The 20,567-nt window shown below is 39.0% G+C and overlaps 1 protein-coding gene across 3 annotated transcripts in view; it reads left to right on the plus strand.

Annotated features, from left to right (window-relative positions):
- Positions 1 to 1,018: 1,018 nt before the first annotated feature.
- The window catches only part of TMEM161B (transmembrane protein 161B), an 81,681-nt gene continuing 62,132 nt past the window's right edge, over positions 1,019 to 20,567 (plus strand). Inside the window, exon 1 of one of the 3 annotated variants that reach the window (XM_084800719.1) lies at positions 1,019 to 1,252. Coding sequence is in view for 1 of the 3 variants with exons in the window: in XM_084800717.1 (XP_084656843.1) it covers positions 1,250 to 1,252 (3 nt within the window). In the remaining 2 variants the exon portion in view is untranslated. Of the gene's footprint in view, positions 1,253 to 7,128; positions 7,152 to 20,567 lie in introns of those variants that run through there. The other 2 variants (XM_084800717.1, XM_084800715.1) reach the window with 2 other exon arrangements.

Consider the following 20,567-nt stretch of genomic DNA (forward strand, 5'->3'; position numbering starts at 1 on the left):
CATTTCTTATAACTTCTTTATCACCCGTCACCCTATTTACTCCGCCCCCAATTAAAAACTAACAAACATAAGGCATAAATTTTGTCTCCATACCCTTTTCAAACAGCCCCATTTAAACTTCTTTGGGTGGCTTGAAAGGACTCCCAGGGTCTTTGGGCCATTTAGAGGTTGAACGGCATTACTTCCGGGTACTCCTCTGCCCAACCTTGCCTGCTGAGGATGAATTTCCTCCCTCCCCAGTTCCGAACCCATAACAAAACCACATGATGATAAAAAGCTATCTCACGGAGAAGGGGGAGTTAAGGAAAGTTTCTGTATGGCTTCTCAAACTGTGGGGTATGTTTCTGGGTCAAAGACGCTCTGTGTAGTTATTTCAAACGTCTCCAGGGTTAAATCCCATAGCAATTAAAAAAAAAAAAAAAGGCAGAGTTCACCGGGACATATTTGGAGGGTGGGGGAGGGTCGCAAAGCACATATATGCTTACATATATGAGAATTTCACTTCATGTGATGCTTTTTTCTGTTCATATTGGGATTAAGTAAGTAGTAATTGGCCATACTGAATTTTCTTCTTAGGTCTTCTGTTCTTGATAGATATCTTCTGGTTTCAGCTGGCATCCGTGGAGAGCGAAGAACTTCTAAAGGTCACAGTCCACTGACCTAAGAGAGGATGGTGCTTAGGCAGGACGTGGGGTTTTACCGAGACTCCAAGGTACTGCATAAGGGAAACTGAAAGACAGAAAGGGCGCTGGCTGAGCTAGACAATTTCTGAACTATCTCAGCACGAATACAGCCTAGGATGCTCTTTATCTTCGCTAAACCGACAGGTAGGAGGTCTACACCCGCCCAGCAGATGCCAGTTCCAACACAGACAGGACCACCGGCCCCTGTGGAAAGTACCAAAGCTACCTAGGCATCCCAAGGGCTAGGCACAGCGCCACGCCCACCTACCTGTGCGCCTGCGCCCCTTCGCTCTCAAGGTCAGCCCCGCCCTCCCCCGCCCGAGCCCGGCACCCGCGGAAGTAGCTTTAGAGGACGCCTTGCGTCTCCTCCTCCTCTGCGTGGCGTGGGGTCGCCGGCGGTCAGGAGAAGGAGGAACTTCCTGTCCCGCGCGGGCAGGACTTCCGGCAGAGCCGGAAGACCTTTTCCCTCGCGGTTTCCAGAGGTCCGTTTTGCAGAACCAGGAGGGGAGATTCCGGACTGTCCCGGCGACTCTAGAGTGTCTATCCCACGACCTGTTCTGGGCGTTATGGTGAGTCCTGTGAGGACCAGAGGGGGCAACCTTCAGGAGGAAAGGGCGGGGAGGTCAGTCTGTGGAAGGGAGCCGGTGGATGCTCCCTGCTCAGAATGGAACCTACTGGAGCGTTGGGATCAACTGCTGACAGGACCCCTCACCTGCCCAACGTGCTCGCGGCCGTCGCAGGGGTACTAGGCTGCCTAAGGGACCTGAGGGGTCGCGGGAGGGGCGGGTCTGCCGGAGGACACACATTGAGTAGCTTGCCTTCCTGTATGGCCTGTGGCACCAGGTAGCCCACGGATGACCTTGCTCAACTCATCACCTTGTCCCAACCACCTTTTCCTGCTGCAGGCTTGTGGCCAAGAATTTAAGGACATAGAAAGTTACCTTTTGAACACTACCTGTCTCCTTGGAGGCAAGCAACACCAGGCACTTAAATTGGCTTCTCTTTAAAACTCAGCTATTTCAGAGCTGGTAATAATGCCACTCTAAAAAAAAAAAAAAAGTCCAAGTTAAGTACCAACAGATTTAACTCGAAAGGAAAATTTGAAGTTTTCTATTGTGAATATCTGTTGCCCTAGGGAGAATAGCCTCAGTCATAATATTTCTAAGTAGTGCCTTATAGATTAGGTGAAAATAATTTGGTACAGGAAGGTAGGACAGAAAGGAGTAACAAAAGGGTATTTTACTGTGAGGTCAGTTATTCTGAGAGCCCTTGTGCTGTTTTAGGCTGAAGGACAAAGTTCAGCGACTTGTAGAAAAAAAAATCTTATCAACTTTGGATAAGAAGCTGACTTTTTATTGGTGGGTGTTGATTGATCATACCATTCAGCAGTTAACTTATGAAATGAACACTGATTTTGAAAAGTCTAGGTTTGGCTTTATTGTAGGAAAATGGGAGGAGGGTACGTGGTTCTGTAGGTGTGGTAGCTTTTTCTGGGACGTAAAAGGATTTGAAAAACAAGACTTGCTGTTTCTAAGATCACAGGGTTCCGGTAAAGTTGAACAGGCCATTGGCCAAACCCTCATCTGTAGGGGCTTCTGCCTTGGATTCTAGCTTCAGTTGACCATGATGCTTTCGTTTTGTATACACCAGCCTGTCCTCCCATCCAGAGATCTGTCTGCCTCTGCTTCCGAAGTGCTGGGATCAAAGATACTTGCCACTACTCTGTTTGGTCTTGCCTTTTTTTTTTTTTTCAGGATCACATATTGCCAGTTTTAGCTGTTGTGTGTGATGATTAAAAGTCCTCTGTTTCCAGTTGCACTCTACCAGGTGGCTTACGTTTCTTTCAGCAGTGCTTTTTTTTTTTTTTTAAATGTTTTAAGTCTCAGAATAATATGTCTTACATTCCTTAAGAGAGCTCTGTTTTCATTTGGCATAAAGAAATTAGAGAGGGAACATTAGCACTGGAAGGAATCAAGATCTAGTCAGTCTCCCCATCCCTTCAAATTTTACACAAGGAAGAAGGTGGCATTCAGACATAGGCAATGATACACTTGAAATATCTGATGAACTTGATCTCAGTTTCTTAAGTGGACATTTTTTTACTTAGTCTGGGAGGTTGATGATAGTATCCACATAGAATTCTTAAGTTCAGGGTAGTCAAAGAGAAGCTGAGTTAGAACTGTTCTCTGTACTCCGAGTTCCACAGACCATTCTGGAAGCACCAAAGAAGTAGGCATGTTTTCAGCTAATCTCATGGTGATTTTTTACTATGGGAGGCCTGGTAGTTAGCTGTCTCCATTGTGACATTGATCTGTCTTGTTTTTGGTTACTTGAAGTTGTTCGCAGCTATGAAGATGATCATGTTTGTGTACATAATTGCAGTCAGTGTTTGCAATCCTTATTTTAGAAAAAAGTCTTAAGAGTTGAATAAAGTGAGGATGGGCTGACTTTAGGCTACAGCTTCTTTTCATTTGCAACCACATATGGGAAGAGCACTACACATGAGCTCTTTAGGCCTAGATTCTGCCCATTAGTCACATGAATTTAGTGAGGTTACTCAACTCTTTAAGGAATTCTAGATTCCTGACAAAAGATATAGAATTGGCTGTTAGTCATCTTCCAATTTTTCACTCTCAGTAACTTAGAACTTTGTTTCATGATATATACATGTTTCTGATTAAGATTTAATCCAGTTTCCTTGCCCCTTTATTTCCTTTTTAAAAAATAAATTATACACACACACACACACACACACACACACACACACACACATCATGTGTCATCTTAGAATCTTTGTCCTTATGTTAGGCCAAGTATTTCACTACTGTCTTATAAATGTTACCCTACAGTGGACATTATGGTTTTATTGTTTTTTAATTGGTTATACATTTATTCTGCCCTCTCATCCTCTGATATGGTATGTAGTCCCAACCTTGAAAGATGTGCTGTGTATGTCAGTTTCTTGTATTATGAACAAATGACAGTAGGCTTGTCTATAGACTACATTTTTTTCTTTCAGTTTGTGAAAGTATTCGATAAACAATTTACTAAAGGTATACTGATTTGTTTTGCTTTCTGTTGTGATGGAAATCTTGCATTCATATTACTTTGTGGGAAAGCAGTAACCCATTAGAGCTGGTGCCTAGTGTCTTGTTTAGTCAATGGAGCACTTCATAGCTGTGGGGAGATGGACAGCATTGCCATAGTCAGAGTTGGCAAGGAGTAGAGCTGGAAAGAGAGAATGTGGTATGTGCTATGAGAGAAGTACATGCAATGTGCTTGGAGAGTCAAGGAATAGGTGACATCTAATTAACCTGGAAAGAGTGTTGGTGTACTTGAGCTTACTTAAGAATGCTTGGGCTTGGTAGTGCATACCTTTAGTCCCAGCGTAGGGTCTGTGAGTTTGAGGCCAGCCTAATATACAGTGAATTTCATACTGTTCAGGTCTACATAGGGAGACTCAGCCTCAAAAAAAAAAAGGTTACATATGATTCTTGATAAAAATGTAGAGTTGGACTGCATTATTCAGTGGTGCAATTTCCTAGTCTTTTTGTTTTGAAGCAGGTTCTTACTCATTAGGTCGAGCTGGCCTTGAGCTCCCTGCCGCCTTGCTTCAGCCTCCGAAGTGCTGGGATTAATGCATGAGCCATCACTCTCAACTCTGAATTTTATTTGTAATAAATTCTGTAGTTAAGTCTGAAACGAGCAGTCTTCAAACCATCCTTAGAAAGTTGGGAGGCTAAGAAAAGTGGGTGTATTTATTAAAAGTTCCTTTGCATTGGAATTAGAGTCAGGCATGCAGTTTGAAGGACGCGCTCTACCTAGGTTCTGCACTGAGCATGGAGGGCAGAAGTTTGAGTGTCTTCTGAAGTTCTCTGATTTCCTTCCCTGAGATTCTTCTTTGCTCCTTTTTCCATCAAGAGGCCTGGCCAATGCTGTGTTAGAGACTTCTCCAGTTAGTGTTTGGTTATTCAGCTAGTCATTCCTGACCACCTTTGTAGAAAAAAAAACAAGTGTAAACTATCTTTTTACTCCGTATGTACCACATGCATGATTCTGTTTCCCGTTGCTAATATCATAGTGCCACAGACTGTAAATTGTGAGAAATGATTTTGTGGTTCAGTCTGGTCCAAGGTAGAGGGACCTTATCTAGTGATGGCTTTGCTGGCAGTAGTCAAGTGTTTCAGGAAGTCATATGGCAAGAGTTGGGATGTGTGTGTGTTTAATGTGTGCGTCCTGTCATTTCTTTTCTTGCTTTAATTACAGGAACTCTGCTGTGATGGCCTTGCCTAATTCTAATCACATCCCAATGGCAGTACCCTGAAACCTGAGTTAGGCCAAGTTTTCACCCTCTTAATACTTGGAGAGGACAAACCATCCTTTATCTCTGCTCTGTAATTATGTAAAACAAACAAACACCAACTTCAAGTCCTTGTAAAGTGAATATTCTCTTGGTTTAGCCAAAATGAATATACCCTTTGTTTTACCAGACAACTGTTAAGAAAGTCCTATTCTTATTTCAAAGGATACTTGTCCGGTCACTCCTTTGCTTTTTTCAACACTGATAGGCCAAGGATGTAACTGTTAATAAAACAGATATCTCTGCCTTTTGGGAGCTTGTTTCTATTAGGAGAGGCTGATGGCTGCTCCTATAGTGAAGCAGTCAGTCTGTTGGCTGTGGCAAATGAAACAAAGAAAGCAGACAGGGGTAGAAAATGATGCTGGTGGCTGTACTGTAGAAAGGAGGAAATGTAACTAATTTGACTGATACATATGGGTACAAATTTGCCAACTGCATTTTAAACAGTTGTAATACATCTTTTAAAAAAGGCACAAAACCTAGCTTGTTTTAGCTGTGTAAGACAGCCAGTCGAATTATTACAGGTTTTACAGGTTTTCAGTGAACAGGATGATTATAGATAGTTATTTTTAAGCATGTAGATAATGGTGTTTATTTCATAGACTGCCGTTTAACATCACTTACTGAAAAAAAAAAGGCTTTTATTGTTTAAAGATTTAGATTTTTTTGTGTGTATGAGTGCTTGCCGTGTGTGTGTGTCTGTGTGTGTGTGTGTGTGTGTGTGTGTGTGTGTGTGTGTGTTTGTGTGTGTGTACAAGTATCATTTGTATGTCTGGTACAGAGGCCAGAAGATGATATTGATTCCCGGGTCTGTTGTAACAGTTATGAGCCACCATGTAGGTGCTGAGAGTTGAACCCCCATCCCCTGCAAGAGCAGCAAGTGCTTCTAACTGCTGAGCCATCTTTCCAGCTCCTTGAATTTTTTTTCCCTTAACCCACTTTTTAATTGTGTCTTGGTGGTTTGCCTTCATGTATGTGTACAGGGCCTGAAGAGGCTACAGGAAAGGTTCAGACTTCCTGGGACTGGTTTGTTAGCAGTGATATAGATGCTGGGAAATGAACCAGGGTCCTCTGGAAAAACATGCGCTGCTCATAACTGCTGAGCCATCTCTCCAGCCCCTAAAGGTATTTTTTAAAGAGGAGCTTTAGGTGTGTGTGCACAGGTTTCTGTTGTTCTACATGTCCTCTCCATTATCTGTACACTTCCCCAGAGTGATGTCTCATTTTTTTTTAAATAACATTCTCATTCATACAATGTGTTTTGACCATACTTTTTGTGGGTTGGATGAATAGATTATTCTATGTACCCATCATTATGGTATAAGAATATTTTCACTCTCCTGAATTCATACTTCCCTTTTCCCTTCCTCCGGCAATCACTGATCTTTTTTCACTATAATCAAGGCTTTCTGGAATGTTGTATGATTGGAACCATGCAGTGTTATAGCCCTTGCATATTGGCTTTTTTTACTTTGTAATATATACAGCTCCCCCATGTTTTATAGTTTTCTTTTCCTTTCCTACTACCTTCCCCACCTTCCTTTATTCTAAGACAGATCTAGGACCTGGACTTGCCAGTTAAACACTCTGCTGTCATGGTACTTGGATTGTAGGGAGCGTTGTGAGACAAAACTTTTCCTGGCAAGACGCAGCATACATGTCTACTCATCCCAGATAGGAACCCATGAGAGCCCTAAGTCCAACGTGAGTTCTGTAGGATAACTTACAGAAATATATGGGTGAGGGATCTTACAGTAGTGGAAATGACTCAGACACCTACATCACAAAGCCCCTCTCCCCCAACACACCCACCTAGCATAGGTGACAACTCACAGAGCTGGGAACCTGGAGTGCACTGCACAGCGTTCAGGCAGCTCAGCAGTTGGAGAGTGCCCTTCCCACCTACCTGAGTTGGTCTAAACCGCTCCCAGGCAGCTTGGCTGGTTTCTGCTTCTTCCAGGCAGCTTTGGTAGTCTCAAGTCTTCTTTGCAGCTTGGCCTGACTGAGCCTTCTTCCCACTTGGCTGCCTTCTGTGTGAGGGGACCATTCAGCTTTTGTTGCTTCCTCTGGAGGGAAGGGCCTAGTGAACCTGCTTAGTTTCAGGGAAGGTATTTTGACTTGTTTACTTTGCTGTTTAAAAACCCTTCCTCAACTGGGCGTGGTGGCACAGGCCTTTAATCCCAGCACTCGGGAGGCAGAGGCAGGTGGATCTCTGCGAGTTCAAGCCAGCCTGGTCTACCAGGACGGCCAAAATAACATAGAGAAACCCTCTTGAAAACAAACAAAAAAGCTTTCCTCTTTAGATGGACTCTTTCAATCTCTAAGGAAACTATATTACCCAGTAGGATAGACCACCATGCTCAGATAGACTTAATTAAATTTTGTGTGTGTGTGTGTGTACACACGTGTGTACACCACGTGTAGGCCTGGTGCCCATGAAGGTCAGAAGAGGGCCTTAGCTTCCTAGGACTGGAGTTACACACAGTTGTGAACTGCTGTGGGTGGGTGCTGGGAATGAAACCTTGGTCAGCTGGAGGAGCAGCCAGTGCTCTTTACTACTGAGCCATCTTTTCAGCTTCCTCAGCTAATTTTTTTTAATGAGTTGACTGTCTTATTGATAAGTTTATAAAGTCAGTGCCATACCCACGCTCATCAAGTTGTCTCTTATGTTATCTTTAGGGATTCTTATAAGTTTTGTGTTTACATTTAAGCCTATGATATAAGTAAAGTTTTGTAAGTCTAAGCATGTGTCTAAGTTCATCCTTTTATTGTGACTATTCAGTTATTCCAACTTTTTTTTTTAAAAAAGACTGACTTTTTTTCCTTTTTTTTTCTTGATATTATTGTCTGTCAAGGTTTAACTAACTGTATTTTTGTGGCTCTATATCCAGCCTCTCTTTCCTTGTATTAATTATGTCTGTCCTATCATCAGTACTGCACTGCTTAGATTACTATAGATTTTTAATAAATCTTGAAATCTATTCATGTCAGTCTTGTAGCTTCGTTTTCCTTCAATATTTTCTTCTCTGTCCAAGCTCTTTTACCTGTCTTTAAATTTTGGGATAATTTTTTTAAATCTATAGAGTAATTTTCTATGACTTTTGGAGATTTATTGTTTTCAATTATGTGTCTCTGTGAGTATGTGCACTTGAATTAGAGGTGTTAGATCCCCTCATAGCTAACGTTACAGGCTTACGGTCTGCCTGAAGTGGATGTTGGGAACCAGACTTTGGTCTTCTACAAGCACAATACATACTCTTAACCACAGAGCCAGCAAGCCAGCCTTTCTTCCCATGATTTTGATGGGTATTAAATTAGTATAAATCATCCTGAAAAGGATCCATGTCGTGACAGTATTGAGTCTTGCCTATTCATGAACATGGATTGTCTCCTGTTTATTTTTGTCTCTACTTTCAGTCATCAGAATCTTCTAGTTTTCTATTACCAGATCTTGCTCATATTTCCTCTCTCAGTTTTTAAGACAGGGACAATTTTACACTGTAGTCTCCTGGCTGGCTTGGCACTTCTTATGGAGACTAGTTGATGCCCAGTGTGTGGTGATCCTTTTCCCACTTTCTCTCAAATGCTGGCATTGGCATAGGCACCATGCCTGGTTATATCTTCTTACACTCCTATTTAAATATTGCACTGTGTTTTGGATGCTGATATAAACATGCTATTGTTATTTTGGTTGATATTATAGAATAAGCCCAGGATGAAAGGCAGGTCTGGCTCTATGATGGTATGAAGTCATTGAGTTTTGTGTATTAGGTTGTATTGGGCAACCTTGCTATAATCACTTTTGTGTCCACCGTGTGCCGCGTTAGTGCACTGCCTCATCAGAGTTCTGAGAAAATGCACGTAAGCCACACGCACACACAATCCCAGTTGTACTTTCATAACACGTAAATAACACACAAAGAGTAATTCTATTATTAAAGTAGATGGACTATCGTTTGTATGTTTGTCATAAAGTGTAAGGTTTAGGGAAAAAAGGAACTATTTTAAGGCTTCAGAAGAAAATGAATTTTCATTGTGGTAGGAGGGCCCACCCTCTCTATAGGTAAAGTGTTCCATTGGAAGGAGGTACTGTGCTGTGTGAGGAGAGAAAGCAAGCTGATCATTAGCGTTAATGTATTTGTTCACTGCTCACTGCTTATCTTGACTGTGGTGGGACTGACTGCTCCAAGTTCCTGCCCCTAGAACCGCAAGCCACATCAGCTGACTGTCCTCAGTTGCTTTTGTCAGGATTATCACAGCAGCAAGAATAAAAGTAAGAGTCTTTGAAGTTAGAGACCCTTCAAGCAACTGCAGATGGATAAAAATTGAATTTTACTTTACATCAGTAACTAATAGCTAAGTGTATTTTTTTAGCAGTTATAATTTATCAGATGTTCTAAAAGTGAACTTCATTTCAATCCTTATGAAGTGGAGACGTTCTGGAGTTTTGTTTGAAGTGTAGTTTTACAGGTTGAGGCACAACAAAAGTGGAGTAATGTGTCCAGGGAAATACAGTAGTGATAAAACGTGACTTCTAAGCTTATCTTCCTGGGCCACTGTGCTGCTTCGCCAGGCTGATTATTGTTTAATTTGATCACTTTCACCTTATAAAAGAATTTGATTTCAAAAGTTTAATCCATTGTTAAAAATTAAGCACCACTTTCTTGTAGAGAAATATAATAAGAAATAATTAGATTATTTTTGTTAGTTTTGGTGGTTCACACTAGCTATGCTTAGCTACTCTAAAGGCTGAGAGGCAAGCGGATCCTGGGTTCATGCTAACCTGAGCTTTCAAGTTTAAGGCCAGCATGGACAATGTTCTCAGACCCTGTCTCCACATCAGCAAAATGTGGCTGTTAATATCTAACTCAGTGTTAGAGCACTTGCCTAGCACAGCATGTATAAGATCCTGAATTCAGTCCTAAGAATCACTAAAAAAAAAAACCAAAAAAACAAAAAAACAATAAACACCCAATAGTAATCATTATACTGTTATATAATTACAAAATCATCTCAAGCCTAGTTGATACTGAATGTAACAAATAATGGCATTACTGTTACACATGACATGGTTGGCGTTTCTAAGTCAAGTGCCGAGCTTCCTTCACTGGTCCAGGGTCACAGTGTAGACTTCTCCTGAGCCGTACCCAGTGCAGCCATTCCTCCCAGCAGAGCTGTAATCATGTAAGGCTAGGCGCGGACTGCAGGTGATGCTGGGGATTGGCAGGAGGTGGAGATGAGAGGCTGTGAATTGGAGCTCCGTAATCCCTGTAAGCCTTCTGTATGGTACCTGAGCTGCATCTCCTTTCCCCAGGGCTCTAGCCATGGGCTCTCTCCCGCCCCTTGTACTTGTAATGACTATTACTAACTACTGAAACTTTGCTTCCAGAGGAGTTATAAAAACTATAATCTCTTAGAGAAGCTGCCTTCCCTTCCATATGGCCAGCAGACCTTACTTCTAACAGTTAATTAGTACTGAATGTTTTTTTAAAGAGGAAAAATAGTACTTTTGATAAGGTCTGGTCATCTCAAGTTCATGCTCAACAACCATACAGTTGAGTTACAAAAGAAATGACATATAAAAATATCATATTTGAAATAAATTTACAATTTTCTGTTGGGTCACATTCATAGTTAGCCTGCAGTACGTTGCCAACAGCCTCTGGCTGCCATGAATACTTAGTACAATAAGGTTTTAGTTCCACTTTAGTTTGCAGTGTTGAGGGAAGTCTTTGACTGAGTTACAACCTGTGTTTACTTTTTAAGGTAAACATTACAATTTTTATCTCCGAGATAAATAGGAACCTTTAAAAATAATAATCTCAGTTATCCAAATTATCTGTTTGTCCTTCACACCATGCCGAGTTCAGCTAGTGTTTGTTATCTTTATTTGCCGATTGCTACTGTTTGCCCTACAGCCATGATCTACTTTGGGAAAGCAGTGTCACCTTCTACTGAAGGAAAGTCATGCTGGAAGATATTTTTCCACCAAAGACAAAACTCCATTAGCTTGTCATCTTTAAATATTTTTATCATTCCAGAAGACTTCAACCATATTTATAGTGATTATAAGTGATTAAAATGGTTCATAGTCTTGAGGCTGTGGGGATGTCTGTAATTGTATTTATTCTGTCACTGAACCATTCCTTTGTATTCAGCCTTGTTCAGAAGTGAGACAATGATTTCTTATCCCCTAAGTGTTGCCTTTTGGCTTTTGCCAGTTTCTTGCTAGCATGGAACTCACTCTGTCCTTTTTTTGCTACCTTAGACTCTTGCTCCCTCTGCCACAGTGCCCAGGAGCTTGGATTATAGTTGTTTGCAACCGTGCCCAGCTGAGTTTTGTATTTATTGTGCTTAAAAATTGTCTTATACTCTTTAAGACAAGAAAAGTAGAAGACTTGGGAACTGGATTTTAGAAATAGTTGTCAACATATTTTTCTGATTATTAGAAACAGAAAAAACCCTAAAACATTCATTATATTGTATATTATGACCTTGAAACACTTGGTTTTTTTAAAGATTTAAATTATAATTTCAACTGTTGTTTATTGCCTGCTTGCATTTTTTCTTTTTTCTTTCTTTCTTTCTTTTTTAGCTTCTCCGTCAGTCAGTTTTACTGGAAGTGTTTGCGGGCATCATAATTCTTTTGTCCCTTTTCCCTTTTCCTCCACTGTGGACCTTAGGTCACCCTGGAACTTAAAACTGTGTGGGTCAGGCTGGCTGTCACCCCACTTTCCTGATAAAATGTCCCAAGTGCAGAGATTACTGATATAGGAATAATACCTTCAAGCAGCTTTGTTCCATAAGTTTCCCAGTGCTAAGTGGTATCCCCAACTCCTTTCTCTTAGTACCCATGATTAGGAAAAATATTGTATCATTTAAAAAAACAAAGTAAAAGCCTCAAGTCATTTGAAGGGAAAATTTACTAAGTTTCTGCAGTAGAGTTAAAAAACAAAACAAGTCTGTAGGCTTCAATAAGTCATAAGTCTCTGGAGAGCATTAGGATTTTTTTTAACAATGAATATCTGTGTGTGTGTGTGTGTGTGTGTGTGTGTGTGTGTGTGTGTGTGTGTGTGTGTCTCAACAGGTGCACTTGCCTGTGTATGCTTGGAGTCATTTTTCTACCATGTGGGTTCAGGGGATCCAACTTAGTCCTCAGACTTGGCAGTAAAGGCCTTAATTCTCCAAGCATGTCAGTGACCCTGGAAATCTCTTTTAAAAAAAAATTAATTCATCTTAAAGCACTAGTTGAGGTGAGACTGTTGAATAGTGGGCTAAGCTACTACTCTTCATTAATTTGCAACTCTTAGTTTTCCTTCAAGCTTCTTACAGATTATAGCTCATTCAGTCCTTTTAAATAAGGGATCATTATTATCACCAGCTGAAAACTTCATGTCAGAGACTTTGTTGGTTTTATAAAAATGTTAAATTTTCAAATGCTAGATGTATATTTGGTTAAAATGTGGCATTCATAAACAGATCTGCTTGGAATTTGAGAGATTATTGCCAGTTAGAGATAAGAAATGAGTCTGGGAGAGAGCTTTTCTAATTGTTGTGTAGCTAGTGATGAAAGTACACTGTAGTGCAGTGTGTTTAATTATTTAATGCGTCAAAATATTCACCATGAATGCATTTAACCAATAGCTAACTTTAGGAACATAAGTTTAAAGTTCCTTGGATTTTGTTTTTATAACCTTAAACGTATAACCGAATTTTTATTTCATATTTGCTTTATGAACCGTTACTAGTTCACTTAACATGGTTGTAATACGTAGTTTGGTGGGTGAAAGTATTTGTGACACAAATACCCATTACATTAAATGGAGAAGCTTCTCACACATCTTGTCTTAGACATAGAAAGCATGATGCGGTGGGTTTTTTGCTAGTAAGAGGAATACTCTTGCTAAAGTTCAGTGCTTCATGCACTGAATATAGCAAAACAACAGAGCAAATTTAAAATTTATCTTTCATCCTTTTATTTCATCAAGAAGGAAATGTTTATTTTATTTTTTTTGTGGTATCAAACTGCCATGATAACTTCTGGAAGCGGGGCTTGGAGTGAAGTGGAAGAGATGAGGACAGCCTTCGTGGGGGAGAGCCTTCAGCCAGGGGTCAGAGATGAGCACAGCAGTGGTGTACTTCCTAGTCTTAGGTAGAAAAGGGAAAGTTGTACAAGGTTTCAGGGAGGAAGTGAATGTTAAAGACTGGGCCGGGATTATTTTGACCAAGATAATTTGTAAAAATAAATGTCTCCTGAGTTCAGCAAATAACTTCACTGAATATAGACCTATTTTCTGCAATGTCAAAAAACATTGTTACAGTCAAGAAAAGTGGGGGCATTGAAATGCCTTCTTAGACTGAGCATTTTTGATGTTACTTTTCAGTACATGGTGAAACATTTATTCATATCTTAGCTAGAGATGAAGTGACTAAGTAGTGTCTTCTGAGATACTTGATTCATCGTTAGTGTTTTAATGACTATAGTATTGCTTTATACGAGGTGTTGCATAATTTATTCAACCACTATAACTGGAAAATTATCTTTTAAAATAAAAAACTATTAATTTTAACACAAGTGTGTTAGAATGGTTTATGAGATGCATTTAATTAACATGCTCGCCATTGTAAACTGTATCTTTATCTTTACTCTATTTTCTTAGTCTCTTGTTTGCTTTTTCTACTTAAATTGAAGAAAATGTCTTCCGTTTTTTCTTAATTTAATCAATTCTCATAGATGTCTTTATTATTATCTTTACCAAAAACTATGACGCTGCTAGTTTGAATACAAGTTGTCAATTGCATGTGTTCTATGGCATTGTAGGTTTAATTCATAAGGAATTTACCTTATATTTAAGCATTTTCTTGAGAATTTATACTTTTAAACATCAGTTTCAATAATTTAGGAAGTATTTTGTTACTATTTTAAAAGTACGTTAATGTGTGTGTGTGTTTGTGTGTGTATGAGTTCAGCCTCCTAAAAAGACCCAAAGTGCTGGACACCTTTAGAGTTACAGGCTGGTTGTGGGCTCCTTGGAAAGGGTCCTGGAACAGAACAGAGCTTGTCCACAAGAGTAGTACGCACTCTGATTTTTTGTTTCATTCTGTTTTGTTATGTAGCCTTGGCTGTTCTGGAACTTACTATGTAGAGCAGGCTGGCCTTGAGCTCAAAGATACATCTGCCTCTGCCTCCTGGGAGGTGGGATTAAAGGCATGGACCCCTAATAAGTGCTCTTAGTTATTGGGCCATCTCTCCAGCCCAGCACTTCAGTTTAAAATATGCTGATGTCTTTTTAGTTAGAAAAAAGCAGCAAATTATATATGTACTTTTGATTTTAAAGAAACTAAAGAACATTAATTTTTATGAATGAAACATTGATACTAGCAAACTACAGAATTCTATAAACAATTCATTTTAAAAATTTATCTTTTGAGCTAAATTTATAGTTGATATATGTGCTTCTATTTGTAAGAATAAATTGAACAGTATGGCATGGTTATTTTAGAGCTGAAAATGGGTAAATACCTACTGTCTTATATAAATTGATAAATTAATTATAAATATCAATTGGTGACTTACTCTTTAGCTGCTTTTCTTTTTATCATTAAAGCATTTATTTGGGGGAAACACCTGTGCTGCTAAGGACAGAGGACAGTTGGTGAGTGATCTGTCCTTCCCCATGTGAGTTTCAGGGATTGACAGGGATTATCCATGGAGCCATGTTGCCAGCCATCTTTTGCTTCTTTTCTGCACAATTCTTCTGTTATTTTCATTTACTATAAAGACCTTGTTTTGTAACTTTCAGTTTCAAACTTTCAGTCCCGTTTCCTATGCTACTAATGCCTGACTCAAGGCAGCACTAGCTCATATAACCATTCTGTGGTGCTGGAGATGGCAGTAAGAAAGCGTCTTGCTGTTTATGGTTGTCTTTGTTGCTTTTACCAGTGTTGGATTAAATAGAGGATTTCCCTCTTGGATTATGTCTAAACTGTTCTTAATCCCTTGACCTATTAAAACAACTATTATAAGGCATTGACTTCTTAAAGCCACCATCTTCAAAGCTTCTGCTTAGGGTTATCAGTCATTCACCTGTGTGATTTTTATCAGTTTTCCGTTTAGGTTTCTAACGCTCCTGTAATGACATTGATTTTGATGATAACCCTGGTTTTTATTTTATGACTTCTCTTCCCCTGCAGAGAGCCTGCTGTGACTGTTCTTCAAGGACATCTTCAGTGCCGTCTGGTGCTTTATTTGGCAATTGATAAGCTATTTCATCTTGGCTCTTTAAAAAATATTCTCATAACACTTAAAGGTTCTAAATTCTGATTATTAACTTTTCTGATATTGTACCTAAGCAAATCTGAGAAGTTTTCTAACATAACTACATGGTACCATCAAGTATTCAGGATCTTCACACCATTTACTTAATTTCTCCTGAGCAAGTTCATATTACCTGTGATGGCCACAGGCCAGTTTTCTTATTTAATAAGTCTATACTTATTTATGTTTCCATTCAGTAGGATAAAGACCTAAAGCTACATTTTGCTCTTATGCGTTAGGTTTAATCTGACCCATAAGTGGTGACATTGAATTTGTCTCTTTCGCTGTGCATCCATACACAAAATACACACACACACACACACACACACACACACACACACACACACATACGTACATGTGTATGTGTATTACATATACATATATGTATATGTTTCTCTCTGCTATATATATATATAATATATGTGTGTATATATATCATACACACATACATATATGTGGATTTATGTATGTATAGGTATTTTTTGTCTATTTGAACCATTTAAAAATTTTTTATTTATTGAAAATAGACTATTTTCTTATACACTATATCTTGATTAGTTTCCTCACCTTCTATTCCTTACAGTCCTTTTCTACTTGCCCGTCCCTCAGACCCGCTCCTTTCCTTTCTCTTACTAGAAAAGGACAGGCTTCTAGGAGATAACAACCAAACAGGACAAAACACATAGAGCCCCCAGAGCAGGCACAGAATCGGAGATAAACTCCTTCACACACTTAGGAGTCCCATAAAAATACTAAACTGAAAGCTTTAGTATGCACACAGAGGACCTGGTGTAGGCTGTATTCTTGCTGTTTTAGTCTCTGTGCTTTCATGTAAACCTTGCTCAGTTGATTCAGAAGGCCTTTTCCATCCCCCATGGCTCTTCAACTTTTTCCACCTCCTCTTCTCTGGAGAGCCCTGAGAGGAAGGATTTGATGCAGACATCCTATTTACAGCTGTGTGTTCCAAGTCCCTGTGTGTGTTGTCTGGCTGTTGATCTCTGTATTTGTTTGTCTGCCGCAGAAGAAAGCCTCTCTGACGATGCTTGGGTAAGGCACCATTCCATGAGCATAGAGGGATATCATTAAGAGTAATTTTATTGTTACTTTTTTTTTTTCTTTAGACCAGAAGGATTTGGTTTACCTGAGATCTCTAGTCTCTGATACTTGGTCATCCAAACAGTTTTGAGTTTGGGTCCCTTCTTATAAAGGTGACCTTAAGTCAGATCAGATTGGTTGGCTACTCCTGTGCTACCATTGTCCTACCATATTTTACAGTGGCTGGGTTGGTGTTTACATTTCTTTTTCGGGAATTTGCAGAGTACCTTCCCAAATCAAAGACACTAGAACATGGGGATGAAAGAGCCATTAGGCTCCAGCTTGACTTCTCCATATTTATTGAGTTATGTGGGGGTTATCTTCAGCATACCCCACCTTTTGCAGTCAGCTTGCAGAGAGGAAGCCATTATGTTACCAACAGGCTGGATTATTTGAGGATTTCTATGAGACTCCCTTGGCTGACAACTCATTTGAATGCAAGTTTGGTGACAAGAGGTGGCCAGTTGGCACTCCATAATCCCAATTATTAGGAGACCTCATTAGGACTGCTGTCATATAATGAATTTTCCCTGCACTAGGTTTCCATACCATACCTCAAATACCTCTCAATTGTAGCTGCCTCTCTCTGCATTCCCATCCTTAACTCTAAGGGAATCCTTAATTCCCTTCCCTCTCCTCACCTTATCCTGCCATTTGCATCCTGCCTTGTCTTCTTGCCCATAAAATCTATTTTCCCCTCCCAGGGAGATCCATGTGTCCACCCTAGTGCTTTCCTTTATGCTTAACCTCTCTGAGTCTATAAACTGTCGTTATCATTTATGTAATGGCTAATGAGAAGTGAATACACACTTTATTTTTCTGAGTCTGGGTTGCCTCACTCAGAATGACTTTTTTCTGGTTCCATCTATTTGCCTGCAAGTTTCATGATGTCCTTTTTAATAGGTGAGTAGCATTCCATTATGTAAATGTGTCTACCACATTTTCTTTATCCATTCTTCAGTTGAGGGATAACTATGTTGATTCCAATTTCTGGCTAATATGAGTAGTGTAGCAATGAACATGGTTTAGCAAATGTCCTTGTGGTAGGATGAAGCATCCTTTGAGTGTATGCCCAATACTGTAGCTGGGTCTTGAGGTAGATCGATTCCCAACTTTCTGAGAAAATGCCATATTGATTTCCATAGTGACTGCACAAGTTTGCACTCCCATCATCAATGGAGGAGTGTTCCCCTTGTACCACATCCTCTCCAGCCTGAGCTGTCACTTGTGTTTTTGATCTTAGGCATTCTGACAGGTTTAAGATGGAGTCTCAAAGTAATTTTGATTTGCATTTCCCTGCTGGCTAAAGGATTTTGAACATTCTTTTTTTTCCTCAGCCATTTGGTTTTCCTCTTGAGAATTCTGTTTAGATTCATACCCTATTTTTTAAATTGTTATTTCTTTTGTTTTGTTTGGTTTTTGATATCTAGTTTCTTTAGTTCTTCATTTATTTTGGATATTATCCCTCTATCAAATTTGTAGTTGGTAAAAACATTTTCTTACTCTGTAGGAAGCCACTTTGTCTGATTGACTGTGCCCTTTGTCTTACAAATGGTTTTCAGTTTCATGAGATTTCATGTATTAATTGTAGATCTTAGTGCCTGTCCTATTGGCGTTCTATTTAGAAAGTCTTCCATGCCAATGTGTTCAAGGCTGTTCCCCACTATTTCTTCTATTAGGTTCAATGTATCTGATAATATGCTAAGGTCTTTGATCCATCTGCAGTTGTTTTGTGCAGAGTGGTAAGTATGGATCTATCTGTATTCTTTTACTTGGAGATATCCAGTTTGACCTGCACCATTTATTGAAGATGCTTTCTTTTTTCCATTGTGTATTTCTGGCTTCTTTATCAAAAACTGGGTGTCTTTGGGTGTGTGAATTTGTGTCTGGGTCTTCAATTTGATTCTATCAAAAAATGTGTCTGTTTTATGCCAATATCATGTGGGTTTTAATACTGTAGCTATGTAGTACAACATGGAATCAGGAATGCTGAGACTTCCAGTAATCCTTTTATTGTTCCTTTATTTTATGTTATTTTTTTTAAAGCCTATCCTAGATTGTTGTTGTTGTTGGTGGTGGGGGTGTGTGTGTTCCTATATGAAAGTGAGATTTGTCCTTTTAGTTCTGTGAAGAATTGTATTGGAATTCTGTGGGGATTTGATTGAATCTGTAGATTGCTTTGGATGAGATGACCATTTTTACTGTTAATCCTACTGATTCATCAGCATGGGAGATCTTTCAGTCTTCTGATATATTCTTCAATAATTTCTTCAAAGACTTGAAGTTTTGCCATGCAAACCTTCTATTTGCTTAATTAGGGTTTATATTGTCTGGCTATCCTGAACTTTTTTTTTTCCCTGATTCCTTTGTCATTTGCATATAGGAGGGTTACTGATTTGAGTTAATCTTGTATTCTGTTACTTTGCTGAAGGTGTTTATCAACTGGAAGAGTTCCCAGTGGAGTTTTTAGAGTCATTTATGTGTACTGTCATATTACCCTCAATTAAAGATACTTTTGACTTCTTCCTTTCCAACTTATATCCCCTTCAGTTGTCTTATTATTGCTCTAGCTAAGGCTTCAAATACTATATTGATTAGATCTGGTGACTGTGGGCAGCCTTGTCTTGTTCCTTATTTTAGTATAATTGCTTTGAATTTCTCTCCATTTAATTTGATGTTGGCTATGGGCTTGCTGTATACTGCCTTTATTATGTTTAGGTATGTTCTTTATATCCCTAATCTCAAGATATTTGTAATGAAGGAATGTTGTTAAGGATTTTTTTTTCTGCATCTAGTCAGATGGTCATGTGAATTTTTTTCTTTTCAGTTTGTTTATGTGGCAGATTCCATTTATTGATTTTCACATATTAAAACATCTCTGCATCACTGGGATGAAATCTACTTCATGGGGGATGATCATTTTGATGTGTCTTGGATTCAGTTTTCAAGTATTTTCTTGAGTATTTCTGCATCGATGTTCATACGGGAAATTGCTCTGTAAATCTCTGTCTTTATGTGGTTTACGTATCAGGGTGACTGGCTTCATAAAGTGAATGGACAATGCTTCTTCTATTTCTGTTTTATGTAATAATTTGAGTATTGGCATTAACTCTTCTTTGAAAGTCTGGTAGAATTCTATGTTTAAACCATCTGGCCCTGGGCTTGGGAGATGTTTAATGACTGCTTTTATTTCACTAAGGATTATGGGTCTGTTCAAATTCTTTGTCTTATCTTGATTTAAGTTTGGTAGATGGCATCTATCTAGAAAATTGTCTATTTCTTTTTGATTCTCCAGTTAGTTTGGAGTACAGGTTTTTAAAGTATATCCTTATGATTCTCTGGATTTCCTTGGTGTCTGTTCCCCTTTTTAGTCCCCCTTTTCATTTCCAATTTTGTTAATATGGATATTTACTCTGATTTTTAGTTAATTTGGATAATGGATCATATTGATTTTTCTCAAATAATTAACTTTTTGTTTTGCTGAATCTTTGTAGTGTTTTCTTTGTTTTTATTTTAATGATTTCAGCCTTCAGATTATTTCTTGCCATCTACTCTTTTTGATGTGATTTTTTTTTATTCTAGAGCTTTCAGGCGTGCTATTAAGATGCTAGTATGAAATTTCTCCAGTTTTTTTTTATGTGGGTGCTTAGTGCTATATGTACTTACCTCTTAGAATGTCTTTCATTGTCTCCAATAAGTTTAGATATGCTGTGTACTCATTTTCATTGAATTCTAGAAATTTTTAAAGTTCTGTCTTGATCCATTTTTCATTTATTAGAGAGTTGTTCAGTTTCCTCGAGTCTATAAACTTAATGTTGTTTCTGATGCTGTTGAAACCCAACTTGAATCTATGGTGGTCTGATAGAATGCAGAGAGTCATGTCAGTTTTCTTGTATCTGTTGAGACTTGCTTTCTGTCTGAGAATGTGGTCAATTTTGGACAATGTTCCCAAGGTTCTAAGAAGGTTTATTCTTCTGTGTTTAGGTGAAATGTTCTGCAGATATCTGTTAGGTCAATTTTATTCATAGTGTTTATTAGCTCCATTATTTCTGTTTAGTTGTCTAGATGACCTATTTAATGGTGAGAACGGGGTATTAAAGCTTCCTACTAT

The sequence above is a fragment of the Acomys minous genome, assembly GCF_964271855.1.
Source record: "Acomys minous genome assembly, chromosome: 11".
In the NCBI taxonomy this organism is placed as follows: Eukaryota; Metazoa; Chordata; class Mammalia; order Rodentia; family Muridae; genus Acomys; species Acomys minous.